The 20,078-nt window shown below is 34.0% G+C and overlaps 2 protein-coding genes across 6 annotated transcripts; both read left to right on the top strand.

Annotated features, from left to right (window-relative positions):
• The first annotated feature begins 344 nt into the window (after positions 1 to 344).
• LOC130714068 (MADS-box protein AGL24-like) lies at positions 345 to 8,572 on the top strand. Of its 5 annotated transcripts, XM_057563931.1 has the most exons (10): positions 360 to 503; positions 580 to 639; positions 1,141 to 1,327; positions 1,998 to 2,070; positions 3,472 to 3,542; positions 3,642 to 3,741; positions 3,900 to 3,941; positions 4,750 to 4,788; positions 4,900 to 5,006; positions 8,275 to 8,572. In XM_057563931.1, the coding sequence occupies exons 3-10, from the start codon at positions 1,146 to 1,148 to the stop codon at positions 8,291 to 8,293; spliced, it is 633 nt and encodes a 210-aa protein (XP_057419914.1). In that variant the 5' UTR covers positions 360 to 503; positions 580 to 639; positions 1,141 to 1,145; the 3' UTR covers positions 8,294 to 8,572. The 5 variants fall into 5 exon arrangements, with proteins under 5 accessions (XP_057419916.1, XP_057419912.1, XP_057419913.1 ...); XM_057563933.1 differs by lacking the exon at positions 580 to 639 and having other exon boundaries at positions 345 to 503; positions 3,481 to 3,542; XM_057563929.1 differs by lacking the exon at positions 580 to 639 and having other exon boundaries at positions 346 to 503.
• Positions 8,573 to 13,364: 4,792 nt separating this feature from the next.
• On the top strand, positions 13,365 to 19,779 carry LOC130716275 (guanosine nucleotide diphosphate dissociation inhibitor At5g09550). Its single transcript, XM_057566487.1, has 12 exons — positions 13,365 to 13,570; positions 14,998 to 15,060; positions 15,163 to 15,246; positions 15,800 to 15,907; positions 16,005 to 16,289; positions 16,848 to 16,928; positions 17,101 to 17,163; positions 17,486 to 17,587; positions 17,728 to 17,852; positions 18,134 to 18,344; positions 19,009 to 19,083; positions 19,522 to 19,779. The coding sequence occupies exons 1-12, from the start codon at positions 13,484 to 13,486 to the stop codon at positions 19,573 to 19,575; spliced, it is 1,338 nt and encodes a 445-aa protein (XP_057422470.1). The 5' UTR covers positions 13,365 to 13,483; the 3' UTR covers positions 19,576 to 19,779.
• Positions 19,780 to 20,078: the final 299 nt, after the last annotated feature.

Raw genomic sequence — 20,078 nt, forward strand, 5'->3', positions numbered from 1 at the left:
TTTGAAACAGATGAATGAATTAGTATCATATATGGTAGAGGAGTGCTATAACAACAAACTAATTTGTGGGGCCTAGAGAGGAATTAATAGTTTTTGTTGTAGAAAAGCAAGGAAGCAGCAAATTGAACATAAAAAGACAATAATGATATATACACACCTCATTTTTTAAACACTTCATTTCCACTCATTTTTATTTGTATTTATCTCATTTTATCATCTATCACATCTCATACTTTCTCTCTCTTACTTTTTCTTTTCTTTCTATCTTTCTCATCCTTCCACCTCTCTCCACCTCTCTTCTCCACCTCAAAGAGAGGTGTGAAGATAACATTATTCATAAAAAGAAAAAGAAAGGGCACACTCATCACAATATCACATCAATACAACTCAGTCTGATATCTGAACTGGGCGCATTTAGACAGACGTATTTGGGAATAGCGAATCATATCGTTCATTCCAATCACCCATTTCTGGAAAGCTAGGATTGGTTCACCTCTTGTCTTGTAAGCCTCCACTCTCACATTTTTTTCTCATCTTGGAACTGCTTCTTTATCTGCAAAATTTTCCATTTTTTGACAGGCAAGTTGTTCTGGGATTCTTGGTGAAGGAAAGATCCTTATTGTTTTGCTACTTCAAGAAGTTTGTTTAGTTTCTATTTTTAGTCTTTCTCCGTTTATATACTTCCCACCTTCCATATATGTATGAAGAAAAAAACAAAAAAAACTTTTGAATAAATTTAGGTAAATTAGTCTATGCTCTCTTTGTTATGAAGCTGGACTGGTCTTGATAATTTGTTAGTTGCTTCTTCCCTGCCCTTGTGCGTATGAATCCACTTTTAATACTTTCAAAATCACTTTTCCTCTCATAATCACTTAGCTAGCTTCTTGACCAAAGCATTTCACCCGCGGGATATTTAGTATGTTTTGACCGATTTCTCTTTCTTCAGAATCAGTTTTGACACTAAAAAACTACTCACATAAGCTTCGTCTAAGAATTGATTTTGCAAAGGATAGTTAATATTTCTCTATTTTGTGTATGAAACCTAGGGATTTACTTTTTATCATGTTAATCTGGATTTTTTTAATGTTTTTTAATAATAGTAGTAGTGTGGTTTGTTCTGTGTGGATGATTTTGAAATAGGGGATATGACTAGAAAGAGGATACAGATAAAGAAAATAGACAACATAAGTTCGAGGCAAGTGACATTCTCAAAGAGGAGAAAAGGGCTTTTCAAGAAAGCTCAGGAGCTCTCAACTCTTTGTGATGCAGACATAGCTCTCATAGTCTTTTCTGCAACTAACAAGCTCTTTGAGTATGCTAGTTCAAGGTAATTGATTCATGTTGCAGATTAATCACTGTTTATACCTTCTTTCATACTATATTCTTTGTTGAAGGGAATAATGATTGAAACTTACTAAATGAAACCACCAGGAGTTAAAACTTAAAAGTGTCTGGTCAGGTTTTAATTATAACTATACGTCTCCTTATTTTGTTGATGAAAAGAGAGAGAGAAATGTTGATTTGCTATATTCTAATTAATTATTGAGGAGTACTTATTTGGCTCATGAATTCATGACATATGTATCAGAAGGTTAGGTATTTCTGCTGTATTTTATACAAATATTTTAAAATAAAAAATAAAGTGAAATCAAATAAGTAATGAAAGGAAAAAAAACTATTTGTAGTTTACCCTAAAAACTTGCTCTTTAGAACGCAAACTTTGTCGAAATGGTTTCTCCATGACCTTGTAAATAAACATTTGTGCTTTCTTGAACTAGCTAAAGCTGTACCCAGAAAAAAAAAAACTAATTTAGACCAATATATAATGATTACTGATCGATGATATAGACAACACAAACATGAAGTTCTTATTGACATTATTGTCGTACGTATATAGTTCTTACTTTTATACAAGAGCATCATTATGTCAAAAGAAATTATAGAAGAAGAAAAATTGAAAAACTTGAATCTCAGAGATCTGTGATATTTAATTTCAGCATTCAACAAGTAATTGAAAGGCGTAGTCAGTGTTCAGGGATTCACAGATTGGAGCACCTACCTATTGAGCAGGTGAATATAAGATTAACTTCTTACTTGTTTATATTGTAATTATTATTACTTGGATATAATGATGAATTTATGATATACCCTTTGATCCGGGTATTTCGTTGAACTTGCCATTTTTCTCTGGAATATTTGCTGACTGATGATCTTGCATGCTTGCATTGATTCGACATCACAATGTGGCCTTTTTGTTTTATCACAATGCATGAAGCAACCTTGTACTTGCATTGGCGACCTCTAACTTTAAGATCTCATCTTTAATTTTGGTGTTTAAGTTATCATTTTTTTAGTTGGGAATAGAGAAAGAATAGTTGATTATCTACTATAAGAGTTATTTTTTTGGCGTTTGGGGTTATATTTTCACAATCAAGTCCTAGCTCTTAATTCAATTTTGGAGAGAAGTTACACCTTGGAAAAGAAAAGAACCCTAGCAGATCAAGTGCTTCCACCTCATTTGGGGGCCGGTTATGTCGGTCCAGAATCAATTATTTCATGTGCTGAAATTCATTTTTTATTAGAAGAAATAGGGGCGGTAAAGATTGAACTCCGGACCGCTTAGTCGACATAGAAACTCTGATACCATGTTGATGAGGATTAATTATCTTAAAAGCTTAAACGAATAATTATATCTAACAAATAACGGTTATATTTTTAATACTATTCTCCTTTTGGGTTTAATTTCTCTTTTCTTTCCCTTCAAAGAAGAGCTTAATTTCTTCTCACAATAGGTGGATTTCTACCCATAGGTGAGTTTTTCTCTTCTTTTAGTGCAAGTTTTTCCTCTCTTCTTCCCTCTTCTATTGTTTATCACCATGGCCGCCATCGGTGAACACCAACCACCGACTTTCACTTGTAACCACCGCCTGCGACCATCTTTGATCTGCGGACTGCGGCCACCACCACTCGCATTTGGGCTTTATCGGCTGTTTCCTTTAAACTTTAGAGTCCAATGGCAAAGTCAAATGTTTGCTCCGATGAAGCGTGTTAGCCGTGCTACTTGACGCTAGAATAGCCCTTGTCAAAGCAAAATGTGTTGAAAGTAGAATAAATAAGTTGGAGACTTGGAGCATGTGATCCTTGATTTTTATTTTGAATTCCAGTAGTGTACTATTAGTGGTCATGCTTAATTTTTTTTTTCATTATGTTTTCAGTTTGTTAGTCTTCTAGTGAATTAGAGCATGCTAGTTTGGACTTTGATGTGTATTTATGATGATATATTGTAGTGCTCTCTAAGGTTTGATCCTTTGATTTGTAAGTCCCAGTTTTATATGAGTTATTCCTTAATCTTATAAAGCTTCAAAACAAAAACTGATGTGGTAATTGTATTTCAAACATGAAATCACTTTTCATAACTAATCACATAAAGGAAAATCACAATTAAAAGTTAAAATAATTTATTTTGATCAGTTTATGCAGTTTGAGAGTGACTCCAATGACACACTGCGCAAGAAAGTAGAAGAAAAGACACATGAACTGAGGTACACACATAGGACTAATTTGGTTCATAAGGTGCATATATATACATCATAGGAAATTATATCATTGATAGACTAGGTTTCCGTCTTAATTTAACACAGGCAGTTGAACGGGGAAGATCTGCAAGGATTGACATTACATCAGCTTCAGAAACTAGAGGAAGTACTTAAAAGAAGTTTAGCCAGTGTTTCCAGAGTGAAGGTATGTACCCTGCTACTATACCTAGTATTACTCATTGTCCACTATTTTCATTTCACAGAAGATTAAATCATTAGGACCTATAACTTGCAATACTTCCAATTATATATGGTTTTGTGGAAATGTATACATGCTTCTTATAGGATACTGATATGTTTCAGGATGAAAAATTTATGCAAGAAATCAGCACCCTTAAGAGAAAGGTAAAAGCTAAACCAAACTTCTATTGATTCATTCTATATAATTGTTGGCATACAATATACATATAAATGTGAAAATATGGTTATTAGTTTTAGGGAAATTTTGCGGTTGACCATGTTAAATACTCGTTCAGTACTCCTGAACTTCTTTTTGTGCTAAAATTAATCTTCTGAAAAACATTTTTAACTAAAAGTCTGTTTAATTGCAGATTTAGTTTTCAGTTTTTAAAGTAATTTTCAGAAATAATTTTTAAAAACAGTTTTCAGAGGAAAAAAACAGTTTGAATGACATGTTTTATAACATTTAGAAAACTAATATCTGAAAACATCTTTTAACTGTTTTGATTTTTTAGTTTTAAAAACTGAAAATGAGAACTATTTTTAAAAACTGAAAATTGTTTTGAAAACTTTAAACAATCAAGTCTTAAGTTTTTCTTGGTTCACAGTAGGCATAAGCATCAATTTATCCTATTTATAATGATCCTTGCAATCTAATTTCTTTGGGTTGAAATTATGTGCCCTCTTTTCCTATTCTTTCTTTTCCCAGGTCCCTCCTATCAAAATATAGCATGATCTCATAAAAAAAATTAGCAATTAGGAGACGGAATTAGTTTTAAAAAGAGAGATTTTCTTTTCCTCAATTGTTACTTCTGATAAGAGGGTAGGGCAGGAGACAAGAGGAGCAGACAAGTTTTTTTTTTCTTTTCTCAATCTCATTTCTTTTATAGATTATGTTAGAAATTATTAAATGCGCCAATTTTATATTTATAAAGGATCGGATAGTAAAATGTTTGATTGTATGGCCATGCAGGAAGTGGAACTGATTGAAGAAAACCAAAAATTGAAACAGGTTTTATATAGTCTTTTCAAACTCTTGTTCAATGAGTATTTGTGCTCCATCATTCTCTCCTATGGAGGGATCGACTCTCAGCATATATTAATGAAATACATGTAATTTTAGGTACCAAGCCTTACACAGTATGGACAAAGGCAATCATTAGAGTCCACTATTAGCTCTTCATCTTATCTTCTTGAAGAAGATGGTAGTGACACGTCTCTCAAGTTGGGGTTAGTTTACTTCAACTATTATCTCTTAGGAAATATGTAAAGATAATAATGAATTCCACAATAGGATTAACGGTATTTATTTTTTAGTGAAACTAATCATTATTCTTTCGAAATATTAGAATCAACATTGTCTGCTGATTAGTATATAATGATTGTCTATGGAAGGGAGAAGTGCTATTTTTAATTCGGTTTTGAATATTTGACCAATATTTATCTGTCTAAAACCTACTAAAAGAATTGAAAGTTCATACTCCTATTAATATACAAATTTGTAAGGCTAAGGAGAGGGGGGTCTTAGGGATTAAAATCTTGAAAGATGTTTGTTATGCATGATTGAAAGATGTTTGTAATGTTGGGGAAGTGTTCTGGAATAACTCTGAGTAAGAAATGTTTAGAGTGTTATTCGAATAGTGAGGCGAATATACGTGAACCTCCAGAGGTTCCCTTTTTATAGTAGTTAGACCTCCTTACCCTAAGAACCTCCTATATTACATGGTAGGTTGTCTTAATAGGCAGACAACACTGATCAAGCTAAGGTGCAGAGTTGATTGACTTAATAGGAAAACGACGATGATCAAGACATATGGTTAGTTGATTCAATAAGCATAAGGTGCTGATCAAGGCACACCGTTAGTTAACTTATGCAGATAGGTAGCGTTTATCAGAGAAAGAGTCATGACTGCCTTCCATAGCCGGGTGCGTGATCAAAGGGCGCTAGCACAACTGCTTGACCTTTAGTCAATGGCTTTGTGCTTGACCTTTGGTCAGTGACATTGTGCTTGATTTTTTTATCAGTGGCTTGGTCTTCAACCATGGTTGCTGAAGAAAACTTCAACCAAGCTCGGCCTTTCCGATCCACCTCGTGAACGAACAAGAGCTATCTTCCTTGTTGACCAACTGTATGCCCTCCTTTCTCTTACTCTTCTCTTGATTGACTTAATAGGCAGGCGGCATTGATCAAGACATATGGTTAGTTGATTCAATAGGCATAAGGTGCTGATCAAGGCACACCGTTAGTTGACTTATGCAGACATGTAGCGTTAATCAGGGAAAGAGTCATGACTGCCTTCCATAGTCGGGTGCGTGATCAAAGGGCGCTAGCACAATTGCTTGACCTTTAGTCAATGACTTTGTGCTTGACCTTTGGTCAGTGGCGTTGTGCTTGGCTTTTTTATCAGTGGCTTGGTCTTCAACCATGGTTGCTGAAGAAAACTTCAACCAAGTCTAGAGGACGGAGCTTAGCTAGTCGCACGCTTCACTTTGTCTTTCGAACCCTAAAGTGCACATGGCTTTCAATTAATCTAAGCACTCCTTATATAATTAGAGCCCTATTAGTTGCAATAATGGTAATGGAGGAAATTATGTAATAACATAAATGATGAAAGCATAATCATGATTTCCTTCATTATGATGAGAAGGTTGTGGAACCAATCCAATTTGGCTCTTACACAGTGTTTAGTTGGAGGTGGGGATAATTTTTTTTAAACTTATTCATTTGGTTCAATTTTTAGGAGGGGAGAGAAGAGAAATAGAGGTGACAAAACCCTTCTTAACTCGATTTTGTGTCCCCTCCAAAAGTAGAGGGAATTGGAGGAGAAATATTTCGTTAAGACAAAAATGTCCTTACTTATGTTTAGTTTTTTTAAAAGAAGTTAGGACAATAAAAGTAAATATGTTTTGAAATATCTTCTTCCCTCCTGAACCAAATACTCCCCCTCCCTTCCCTTCTCTTCCCTTCCTCTTCCCTCGTCTTAACCAAACATAATAAAATTTAAAATCTCTCATCTCCATTCCTCTTTCCTCTCCTCTTCTCCATTAAAATCTCTCCTCCCTAGCTCGCCATGTGAATGATGCTGATGAGGAAGGGAATTATGCTAACGTTTATTGCGGCTGTATATTCAGCTGACGATGTGACTAATCCATAATGGTCTAGGAAAGTAGCTTGATTAGTGTTTTAAGACTCGGCTCGGACCGGGACTCGGTGACCTGACCGGTCCGAGCCACACTTCAGACCGGTTATGCAAGCCACTCGACTGGAACCATTTCGAACCGGTCGATTTAATGGTCAAACCGGTGACTCGGCCGGTTTTTTGATTGAATCGGCGAGTTACCTTTTTTTTTTGGTCAATGCCAGTCTCCATTTTCATGTTTTTTTTTTAAAGTTTGTTGACGTTGGGCCATATGTGGAAGCCCGGTTACCTTATAATTAAACATTTTGGGCCATTCAAATTGTTTTTTTTTTAATCCAGTTAGAAACATTTTGTATGTAGTAGGGAAAAAACTTGATATTATGTTCAAAATGCAGCCAGGAGGGTTTGAACACAAGTCATGGTGGAAATATGGAGGAAACCTAACCATTGCACCATTACTATGTTATTGATTGGAGACGGATTTTATTAATTATATATTAAATATATATTGCATTGGACATTTTTTATGATTTTTTAATATACACCGAGTCAAGCAATCGAACCAGTGACCCACTGGTCCGACCAGTGACTCAGTGACTCAGTACCCCGACCGAGTCGATGGCCGAGCCGAGTTTTAAAACATTGATGTTATGAATTCATAATATTTTATCTTTTGTTTCTTAAAATTCTAATTTTAAGGGAATGAGTGGACATAACCAGCTGATAGTTACCTTGGATCAATCGAAATGTTTTGTCTTCTCCAACTTCTCATCTTTGTGTTTCTTCTTCCTCCCCACATAGAAGACATTACTAATTTATTATTACATTGTAGTTTCACATATATGGTCAGATTTTATGCTTGGTTAGGCTATGAAGTTGTGCTTCCCTCAACTTTATCACAACTTTGTGAATCTCATGGTTGTCTATTCACATGTTACAAATTCTGGTCTTATGGGGCTTGAGGAAATTTGATAATGGCATTACTTTTAGAAGTGGGGTTATTAGCTTTACTACAATTATAGATGTCATCCGTGTTGGGTCTTAGAGTTTGTTCTCTTTAAACTCTGTTGCTAGATTTTGTTCTTGACTTTCTGAATTGCTAAATTCGATTTGTATATAGTACTCCTTGTATTCCAATAAATTTATTTTGCTTAGAAAAAATATGGTCTAATTAGTTTTAGAGCATAATCTGACAACTTCTTTTGAATATATGTTATGTGATAAGTTCAAATAATTATATGAAATCCTTTTGATTAATATATATTTTGGTTTTTGAAGTCATTTTGTCCTAATAGAGTTGGATTGGTCTGTTACTTGGTAGTTGTTAGAAGCTAAGTTCATCTCAATTTTTCCTGCAGGTTGCCTTTATTACAATAAAATAAAATGTTGATTTAAAGAACTGTGAGGAGTTAGCAATGAACGGATTGGTTCCCTTTCTGCATCGCTCAACCAATTAAATCCAGTACTAGTGTTTGATGTGTTTAAAAACAACTGGTAAAGTAATTAGATCTAATTAAGGGGTAAGGCCCTACATAAAGAATTGAATTATTATTGCATTAGCCTTTGTATTTTATTTTAGCAATTTAAATAATATGGTAGCAGATGCTATGGTTGTATCTATAGTTTATCATCATATAAACTTTTGTCTTGCCTGTATATTGTGTTTTACCGTTATAGAGATTATTGTACGTATTTGTATAATTTGAGCAATAACTCGTGTGACAATCTGACTAATTTTACTTGATTAATTTTTTTCGTACATACATGGACCAAAATCCTGATTTTATTTGTTGTCACATTTCTTATCCAATAAATAAAATTTGTCATGTGAAATAAAAATCATTCATATATTTATGAATTAAAAAGTTGTGCACTGTCAATATATAAAATTTATTTACACAAACAATTACTATAGTTTTTTTGGTACATAAGAAAAGTCGCACTACCACAAAAAGGGGTTGGGCAGCAGCTATGGGGTAGCGGTTCAATGTTAGTGCTGCCCAAGTGTTATAAAAAAAAAAAATTACGTAAAAGCAACAATTTTTAAAATTAAAAAAAATATAAAAACTCTATCTTATATGGAACCGCTACCCAAGTTGCAATTCTGGTTGTTAGGGAGCGGTTAATTGAACCACTACCCAAGTTAATATATTTTTCCCTAAATTAAATTTCACAAAACCCTAACCGTGAATCCCTTTTCTCTTCCCTCACTCGACTGCACGCTGCAAACCTTGCTCCCTTGTAACCTCTCCCCATCTGAACCACAATCCTCCGCTGCTAGTCCACTTTTCTCAACCCTTGCTCGATGTCGTAACTCTTACTTGCTGTTGTAACTGTCGCACATTCTGCAGGTGTTTCCTTCACTTCCGCCAGTGCTCGACGCTCGACACAAGCTCGACAGTCCGCCGGCAGCGCACCCACCACACCAGAGGCTCCCCTTCAACGACTCTTCCTCTGTGATAAGGTCAGTTTTTTTCTTGTTCAGTTTTCTTCCTCGCCTGCTGTATGTTCCCTATTTTCTTTGAAAGAAGATGGGAGTTTCAATTTCCATCTGTGGGTCTTGTAAAATTGTGAAATATGACTGATCAAGGTTGTTTGTGTGTTGAAAAGAACATTGACTCAAATTGAATATTTATTATTGTTAGAATTTTACAAAGGAAACAACCTAAATGTTCTTGTTGGTGTTTTCTGGTGTGGTGACATCAAAAGTGTTGTGTTGTGTTCTGGTTTGTGTCTCTAAGCTGGCCAATTCAAATTGGGGCTGAATGCTATTTGGTTTTGTAGTTTTTTAAATGCTTTTCTTTTCATCTTGGGTAATCTAGCCTTTAGTTTCTAGGAGTTTTGTCTTTAGCAGATATATGGCTTTGTAATTTGGGGGTCTAAAACTTGTTAAGTTTTTTGGAGGGCTGTTACTGTTTTCTTCTGCATAATTCTGAGGCAGATGCAGATACCTTGCGGATTGGTAATTTGAAGGCCCTTATGTTTCCTTAAGTTTCTTTCATTTTTCATCAATTGATTGGAGTTCAAATTCTCTTGTCTGTTTGGGATCCCTGTAGTTACAGCCATGGTATTCTCTCTTTTTGGACCAGAATTGAAGACAGTGAGGCCTTGGTGTGTGTCGTTGCTGCACTGAATTTTACCACATAGATCTTCTAGTTTTTTGTTGGTTTACAAGCTGCTACCTGCAATTCTAACTTTCACTACTTGGTCTCGTGGTTTGGGTTTTGGAAGGTTATAAGCTTTGTTTATTTGCATTGGTCTTAGTTATTATATGACCTTGCTCTGTTCTGTTTTTTACTCTGTTCTGTCCAGTTCTTTTTCTTTTCCTCTCTCTTTATATGTATATGGGATTGAAGTACCCCTTATACTCCCTTCAATGAATTTGTTATCTTTGGTGATAAAAAAAAAATTCATCCTACTTGCGCTTACTTCCTCAAGGTTGAACGATTTGAAAAGTGAAGGTTCAAATACGCTTTCTTTTTCTGATGAAAAACTTTACTTAAATATACACACACAGTGCTAGCTAAAAAGCTTTGTGAATGCCACATTGTTCTGATGTGTCTTCATTTTTGGGGGGTTTACAGATACTCTTTCATATAATGCCTTGTAACATTGGCTTCCAGCTGAAATTAAGTTAACTTTGCTCAAAAAAATAATGGCATGTTTATAAATTCCTCTGTCACTGCAAGGATAAGTCTTATACAAAAATGCTAGATGCCTTTAAATTCCTTTTTGACTAGGATGCATCTTTGGTAGTGCGGTTGTAATTTTGGCTTCAACCATTATAGTAACAAGTTTTCTTGGTAAAAACTGTAGGGACTTAATGCATGTCAAAGTCATAACTTATGTAGCTTTTGAAGGGAGAGAAAATTTGTATATAACTTTTAACTTATAGATGCATTCTATTTTAGTGCATTTTCAGACTTAAGAGGAATATCAAATTTTTCTATTGAATTTGTGGAGACCAAAAAAGGATGTGTGCATGTTGAAGGATGTCTTCCATTTTGAGATGATGTCTTGATTCCTTTTTCACTTATGCTTTGTAGTTCATGCTCGAAGACTACAATCCTTGAAGGCACTTACATATTCTCCTTCAACCAACTCTGAAATTTTCTCCAGATTGTATAAAATTGTATTTGGGATACTAGAGAAGGTTCGTGCTTTCCTACTAGAGAAGGTTCGTGCTTTCTATGTATATTAGATATGGACTTTCGCACATTTATTTTATTTTTCCTGTATCTATGAAAATTTAATTGGTTTATGATGTTTAGTCATGGCTTCTACCTAAGAGTTCTATTGGCTGATATATAAAGGAATTGGAGAAATTCATTATTTGGATAAAATTTTGTACCTTCGTTCCTTGAAATTAAAAAAACTAGATTATTATAGTATATGGGCATTCTTCAGATTTTCAGGTCGGTGATACTCTGCAATTTTCAGAAAGTTATTTTGTTTCCGATTTTCAGGTTGGTGATACTCCACAAAAGAAAAAGAAAGGCATACTTGGTGCTAAAGGTGTGATAAAGAAGTAAGATCATGGCTTTGAAGCTTTCTTTCTTTTATCCTTATATACATGTTTCCTACTGGTTTTGTCTCTCCTCTTATTTCTTTTTTAGTGTTTTTTTTTGGAAAGAAAGAATTGTATATTGAAGAAAACTTGTTAACACTCCTGATATTCGAGAGATCTAAGCCTTTGCTACTGTGAAGGAAGACTAATTGCAAGGAATGAAAGGTGATTGATTTTTATATATCTTTATCTAATCTAAATAATTCTATCAGAGATGTTTTTGATACCAGGAAAGAAAATAGTCTGCTGGTGAATGGAAGTTCTATGTTGCCTTTGCTACTGTGAAGGAAGACTAATTGCAAGGAAACAAGTTCACTGGTTGTTTCATTTGGAGAAATGGTAATAGACTATGCCTACCATGAGAGGAATGTCACTGACAATGTAGTTGTTGGTATCTAGTTTCGAGGATCTCAGATCTATGGAATTTGTTTTGGTGGACGATTTTTAATTAATTCGGTTGCTAGGTGTAGTTTACAATCAATGTCTGCTTATTTAGTTTATGGGTAGAATTTATTTGAGATTTCAGAACTATGAAATTTGTTATGGTTTTAGCAATTATATGGATTGAGTATCAACTGTGAAATTAGTAATATTGCTCTAATTTTATTGGTTTCTTTTGTCAAAAAACGAATTTATTGGTTTATGTTAAAAAAAGGGACTAAATTAAGAAGAAGAAAGAGTAAGGTAGCAGTTATAACCGCAGCTAATGTGTAGGTAGCGATTAAAAAAAAAAGAGTAAGGTAGCGGTTCTTAAAAAAATATTTCCGTATTTGCGTAGCGGTTATAACCGCTGCTAATGTGTAGGTAGCAAATGAAAAAAAAAAAAGGAGTAAGGTAGCGGTTTCGGAAAAACAAATTCCACACTTGCGTAGCGGTTATAACTGCTGCTAGTGTATAGAGATGGGAACCGGTTCACGGAACCGCTACCTTAATTTTAATTGCGTAGCGGTTCAGAACTGCTACCCAATTTTAGCAACGCTGAGTTTAGCACCACCCCCTTAACCGCTACCCAACGTTGAACTTAACCGCTACCCAAGCCCTTTTTTGTGGTAGTGTCGCTATAGTTAAGATGTAAATAAAACTTTAATACTACCTATTTTTTCTTTCTTAACGGCGTATTATAGATAACTTAAGATTAAGAGTCCATTTACCATTTTTATATCATTCATATGATTAGATACTTAATTTTTCCCACAAACATGTTTTAAGTTTTAATCTCTATGATTTCTTTGAAAATGAAAATAGGAAATGTGAAAACCAAACACCTATATACTTATTCTCGTATGATAGCTCAAGTGGTAAAAGCTGATGACATATGCGTTGGGGAAGGAGAGGTCATCAACCACTGGAGGTTGCAATTTATCTTTCCATGAACAAAAAACACCCATATACTTCTTAAATTAAATAAAGAAATAATATGATTTTTTTATTTTTCTAAGACAACACGAGATGGTGTACGTATAGTCACAGCTTAAAATCTAGTGATTTAAATTTTTTCATTTATTTAAATATTTTTGTATCTTTTTCAGCAATTGTTATTTTTCACTAAAATTTGTACATGTTCACACATGTTTTTAATTTTTTATTGAAAAAAAAGAGAAAATGTAAATGCAAAGTTTCCCTTCTCCCCTTTTATTAAAAAAACTAAATAGGAAGTGTGGAAAATGAAAGTAATTATTAATATGTTTTGTTACGTACAAAATTATAGGCTAATAAATAAATAAATACACTTATAAGTTTTGTTTTTCTCCTCAAAAGAGAAAACACGTGCATGCATGATGAGACAAGTTATTTTGGGAGCGCTAATCTCGTTACTTGTTGCTGCTAAAAACATGCTCTGCTTCAAATCTTTCACCCACAAACAAAAACTTATACACACACAACACAACCCTCCCTTATTCCTCTCCTCGCTTATCAAACTTTCTTTCTTTTATTACTCACTTTTCTCCCTGCATTTGTTTTGTTTATTCCTTGAAACTCACAACTCAATTTGTTCTCCAATGGATGAAGAGTACGATGTAATTGTCCTAGGCACAGGCCTCAAGGAATGCATCCTCAGTGGTCTTCTCTCAGTTGATGGCCTCAAAGTAATTTCTCTTCTCTCACTCACTCTCTTTATTTATTGATTTTCATTTGATCATGCCATTTTTCTTTTGCATTTCTTAATGCAACATTAGATTGTTAAAGAAATGATGTTAAGATTGATGATGATACATCAGAAAAGGTTGATTCAGATTGTGTATTCCAAGGAAAGTGGCAACAGTATTATTAAAAACTTGAGATAAACTATTCTATATATGTAGGCTTTAGGAAAATAGAAATAGAGAAAAACAAAATGGAAATGGAAATGAAAGATGAAATCACAAACACAAACCTAGCTTGAAATGAAAATTTAGGCTTGTTACTAAGATTAATATTGCAGTGTGGATTATACCTTTTTTCCCCTGAAAATTGTTGAAATGAAAGATGAAATTATGAATATTTAGCCAAACATACCAATGGCTCTAGGGTAGTGGTTTTTATTTTGTTTTTGCATCGGTGTCATTTTCAGCCAACTTCTCTCCCTCACCTCTTCATGCAAGATCTAAACCGTTGATTTTATCAAACACTTTAAAGAAGCTCGAAACTCAAATCACAAGGTGGAACTTGGATTATGAGATGTTGTAGATAGTAAGATATAACATCAATAGCTTAGATCTCAGATGGAGAAAGGGATGAGGCAAGTTGTCCGGAGAGTATGAAATAAAATTGTCCAATGAGTGCTTTAAAGACATTTTTAGAGAAATCAAGAAAGGAAATATGGATTCTCTCATGTCAAATTTTTGTGGTTATCTTTCTCTTTACATCTATTAAATATGTGAAACCCTTTAAATATTTATGAAGAGAGATATACACAATATTTCACTTGACATTGTCATGTGACATGAGAGAATCATAATCCATTCAAAACATGAAAGAATTCATTTTGCATCAAAAAAATAAAAGATTAAAGACACAAAAATGTTAAATTTTATCCAATGCTTTCTATTTGTGATTCCTTACAAAGTGTTGTAAGATTAATCATGAGCATCTGGCCCTTTTCTTGTACCTCAAGGCTCAAATGTAAGTCCTCCCTTTGCATGTAGGTAATGTGAAAAATAAGAGAGTGAAAATGAAACAATTTTAGGCAACACTTCAACTAAATTTAGGTAACATGATCAAAAGTTCAGCTGTAAAGAGCTATTCTGTCAGTAATTACAATTTTACAAATATAACAATATCCACTCCTCTAATCATTACAATTACATAACATTGCTTACTAGGACAGTTACTTTGCTTGCTAAAACATCCTAATCAAGCTAAAACAACCATAATGCTAAAACTAATACTAAAAGGGTCACTTATTTGTGTATTTGAAAAGATGTTCAATAATTACAGAATGCTCTATGCATCTCAATCAATTTTCATGTTCTTGATGCTTCAGTCCATGACCATATATAGTCGTATTCCTTTTTTTCTTGCTCACTTGAATTAGGTGTTGCACATGGATCGAAATGACTACTATGGAGGGGCTTCTACATCTCTTAATCTAACTCAGGTCCCTCTCTTCTGATGCAGATTTTCAGTATAAGTATTCTCCTTTCTATTTCATGTTAGTTTTTTCTTTCACTCATGTGAAAACTCATATTCTGCTATATAGCTATGGAAGCGATTCAGGGGAGATGACAAGTCACCAGAGCACTTGGGCTCTAGCAGAGAATTCAATGTTGATATGATTCCTAAGGTAATTTCTTTCAAATGTCATAGCAAAAGTGTATATTCATTTTTGTATTGTTTCCTTCATTTTCTGTTGAGGTGTTGAAACACTTATGCATGTTGTACCTTCAAAATTACTTTAAAATTTTAGTTCGACAACTAGCATGTTAACTTCTTTTTCATCGAAATCAATTCTGAAACCCAGAAACTACTCATGAAAGCTTCTCCCATTGATTAATTTTGTCTTCAGAATCAATTATACAAGGGTTCCCAAACATGCACAACCAACATGTGCTTATTTGCTTATATTTCTTGGTTCTTGCCCATACATGGTAGGCTATGTAGTCCAAGTTCTTCTGTTTCTTTCTATTTGAGCAGACAACTCTATTGTAAAACAATCTTTGATGTGTAAAACAAAATGCTATTTTCTTCAAGTTCTCTTTCATGATTGAATAGCTTAGCTTTTGTCTTTTTCTTGGATTTTCCATCATTTGGACTGTACTTTCTTCTTACATGTTTTGATTGTTTTCTATGTGTATTCAATTATGACAAAAACTAACTTTTGATTTGTTTCTTGGTAGTTTATGATGGCCAATGGAGCCTTGGTCCGTGTTCTCATCCACACAGATGTTACAAAGTATTTGAACTTCAAAGCTGTAGATGGAAGCTTTGTCTATAATAAAGGAAAGGTATGCACCATATTCTTTACATTCATTTGAATTCTCCACAATTCTATTCTTCTAAATTGCAAGCTGAGAAATTTCTGTCTTTATTATTTACCTTTAGATATACAAAGTTCCAGCAACAGATGTTGAAGCCCTCAAGTCCCCTTTAATGGGACTGTTTGAGAAGCGCCGTGCTCGGAAGTTCTTCATTTATGTCCAAGATTATGAAGTAAGTGATCCCAAATCTCATGAAGGACTAGATTTGAACCAAGTTACTGCAAGGCAGCTGATATCGAAATATGGGTTGGAAGATGATACCATTGACTTCATTGGTCATGCCTTGGCACTTCATCTTGATGATAGTTACCTGGATACACCAGCCAAAGATTTTGTGGAGAGAATCAAGGTACCAATTCACAAATTATCCTCATAAGAATGCATCAAATATCTTCTATGTCACATACATTTCAGTTTCAATGTGTTTGTGTCATGATTGATATGCACAACTATAATTCAAATTCCTAAAGGACTTTAAAGTCCTAGAATTCACTTGGCTTTTCTTTCTGTCTTACTTGCTACCAGAGGAAGCATTAAATATCTTCAATGCCAAACTCATTTCAGTTTCAACATGTTGGTCTCATCTCACAATGATATTAAAATCAAGGCACTTAATCATGGAAACATTATGGCGTCCTAAAGAGTCAAATAAAGAATTGTTAATTTACATCAGAAGCTAAATCCTTAATGCTTTATGCTAAAATGACAACCCCATTAAGGGAAAACTAGATGATAATTAAAAGATTTTTACTGTCTACTAGAATCTAGCATCAACAATGTTGCTTTTGACATTAGTGTTACACTGTTATGTGCTATCATCCTCTTTCTGGACCATACAGCCATTGGCATATGTTGATTTTTCGGTTAATTTGAAGAGTCACATGAAGCACTTTGGTTCATTTGGCAGGTTTATGCAGAGTCCCTAGCTCGCTTTCAAGGAGGTTCACCTTACATATATCCACTATATGGGCTGGGAGAGTTGCCTCAGGTTTTCCATATCTGTCTTCCCTTGTAAATTTAGAGCCCATTTGGATATGATATTGAAGATTATCTACTAGAAAATGCATTAAATAACCTTCAATAAGTGTTCTTTGGTTTGCATCCAAACTACTACTTAGTATACTTCAGGAACTAATGTCGACTCTTTGCATGGTTGGAAGGCATTTGCCCGTTTGAGTGCTGTGTATGGTGGAACATACATGCTGAACAAGCCAGAATGCAAGGTAATTTTGTTACAATACTTCTGTATTCAGGAAATTCAATTGATTTACTATATTCAAGCTTGTATTTAGAATCAGGAGAATTAAATTGAAATTCTCCTGATACTGTTTTATCTTGTCTGATACTGTTTTCTTCTTCTTTCTTTTTGGAGTTATTTTAAAGATGTTCATTTGTCCTTACTAGTTGTTCTGTTTTCTTTCAATTTTATTCCTTTATTTTCTGGTTCACCAATTCCTGATCAAAAAAAGTAGCTTGTGGGTGTCATAATTGATTTTGAGGAAAGAGAAGTTGATCCAAACATGCTATTAATCTTCTGGTACACAGGTAGAGTTTGACAGTGCTGGGAAAGCCATCGGCGTGACATCAGAAGGAGAAACTGCAAAATGCAAGAAAGTTGTGTGTGATCCATCATATCTTCCTGATAAGGTATCATCAGTGAGCTATATTTTCATGAGTGTCTTATTTAGTTATTGGAAATGTTAGTGTGCATGAATGTCTAAACATGAATTGCAGCAGAACATGCTGAAGTGTGATCTCTATCTTACACTATTTGATTGATCCAACAGGTTCGAAATGTCGGAAAAGTTGCGCGTGCAATATGTATCATGAGCCATCCTATTCCAGACACTAATGATTCTCACTCAGCACAAGTCATTCTGCCCCAGAAGCAACTTGGCCGTAAATCAGATATGTAAGTTTGCTTTGAATAACTGTAGTGCTTTCACATTTTACTAAATACAAATGAAAAGAACAAATCATTACCAAATCCATGGGAACCACCAATTGAGTGATAGACAAGTCCTCCTAAAAATTCTTAATATCTTCCTCTCTCTAAACAAAAATAAAAAGGTCATGCTCATGATCTTGAGTTTTAAGTTGCAGGAGTTATAAAATTAAAAAAGAGTAAAAGAATGGAATGTTCTTACATCCAACTTTATAGGTTGTGTTCCCTGATTTCCATTGTTATTGCAGGTACCTCTTCTGCTGCTCTTATGCTCACAATGTAGCACCAAAAGGAAAATATATTGCTTTTGTCACTACAGAAGCAGAGACTGACCAACCTGAGGTGGAATTGAAGCCTGGAATTGACCTTCTTGGGCCTGTAGATGAGACATTCTATGACATTTATGATAGATATGAACCCACCAATGATCATGCTGCTGATGGATGTTTCATCTCTAAGGTAGTACTCATTAGAAAACTCTTATAAGCATATTTTCCTTTTCTTTTGTTGTTTGTTATTTCCTTATCATTGTGACAGGAAGGACACTTGAGTGGATTATATTCAACCCTTGACATACCAATACATTACAAAGTAGGCACTCTCAGGGTGCGTTTGGGTAAACATATTAATTAAGCGCTTATGGAAATAGGCGCTAATTTGAGACACTTTATTGAAATAAGATGAAAATAGGTCACGGATAAACATAAGCTCGTTTCATAAGCTAATTTGAACTGCTTGTGAAAATAAGCTCAAAACAGCTTATAGGTAGGCCATAGGCTATTTACATAAGTTCTCTCAAACACTTGTGTATGTGCTTATGCTATAAAATAAGCTCTTCCAAGCAGGACTTTATTTGACTGATAGAAAATTTTGAGTCTATTAATAATAAATAGGTCCTTGAAGAATCAAATATTCTTTTGGTTTAAATATAGTAATTAACAGCTCATATCAGAGTAACCTAAAGTTGGCTATAAATTTAGGGAAAGCATGTGTTTGTGGTTTCCCTCATGATAGACATGAAATCATATCGCACTTCTTATTCAGTTTATATTATGTAACTTCTTTCCTTACTCTTAACATCTTCAAAAATCAGCTGTACTAACCTAGAATTAAATTCTTGCAGAGCTATGATGCTACCACACACTTTGAAACCACTGTAAAAGATGTGGTTGAGATTTACAGTAAGATCACTGGAAAGGTTAGTATTTTTAGTTATTGTACAATGGAAAGATTACATATTTCATTGCAAGTATAGTAACTACACAGTTTTGAGAACATTGAGAAGTCAGAAAGAACTATTATAGTAAGTAAGCATTTGAATTTTTTCTTTAGAGAATCTGATATGGATGATTTACCATGTGAAAGATATTTGACTTCTCTACTTTAGAGGGAAAAGTGAGGAAATCAACAGTTATAACCATTAATCAGAAAATCAACAGTTATAATTGTAATTATATACATATACGTGTATAATAAACTATACAATTATCTGGAAACACAAAAGCATCTATGCCTAAAATGTAATGTTGCATCAACAGAAGATTATATCAAAGGGGAAAAGAAAAAATGTGATGGAGCAGTGGAAGTCTGGATTTATTTTTCTTGATAATAATATATTTTTTGTTCTTTTTTCCAGGTTCTTGATCTTTCTGTGGACCTGAGTGCAGCAAGTGCTACAGCTGAAGAATGAGAATGCTTGCAATTATATAGACAGGCCTAAGTATTAGAAAAAAAAAAGCTTCAATTTTTGTTTATTTCATACGTTTGTGTTCAGAAAAACACATCCTTGTTTCTTTTTCTCAGTCGGCTTTTTATGCCCCATATATGACTGCATTCTTTGACTCAACCAACCTTCTTATAAGTCAATATGAAATTTGTGCTACTTTTCTTTTCATCATTAAATCCATTTTGCAGTATATTAGATGATAAGATGTGACTGTGGGATGCAGTAAGATTCTAAGCTTATATCATAGTAAAAAATGTAATTGTGCTGTACAGTATAATTTGTGATTCAGGATAAATAAGGATACAATGAAAGCATCTAAAGCTAGAACGTTTAATCCATATATTTCTTTCAAAAATATCTTTTAAATTACAGATAGGTATGTCTATTGGTTCACTGTAAATTGACAGTAAGTTTTATTAAATAGCACTAAAAACTATGCAATTATATAATGTGGTAATTATGATATT

Source organism: Lotus japonicus, chromosome 4 (genome assembly GCF_012489685.1).
Source record: "Lotus japonicus ecotype B-129 chromosome 4, LjGifu_v1.2".
NCBI lineage: Eukaryota > Viridiplantae > Streptophyta > Magnoliopsida > Fabales > Fabaceae > Lotus > Lotus japonicus.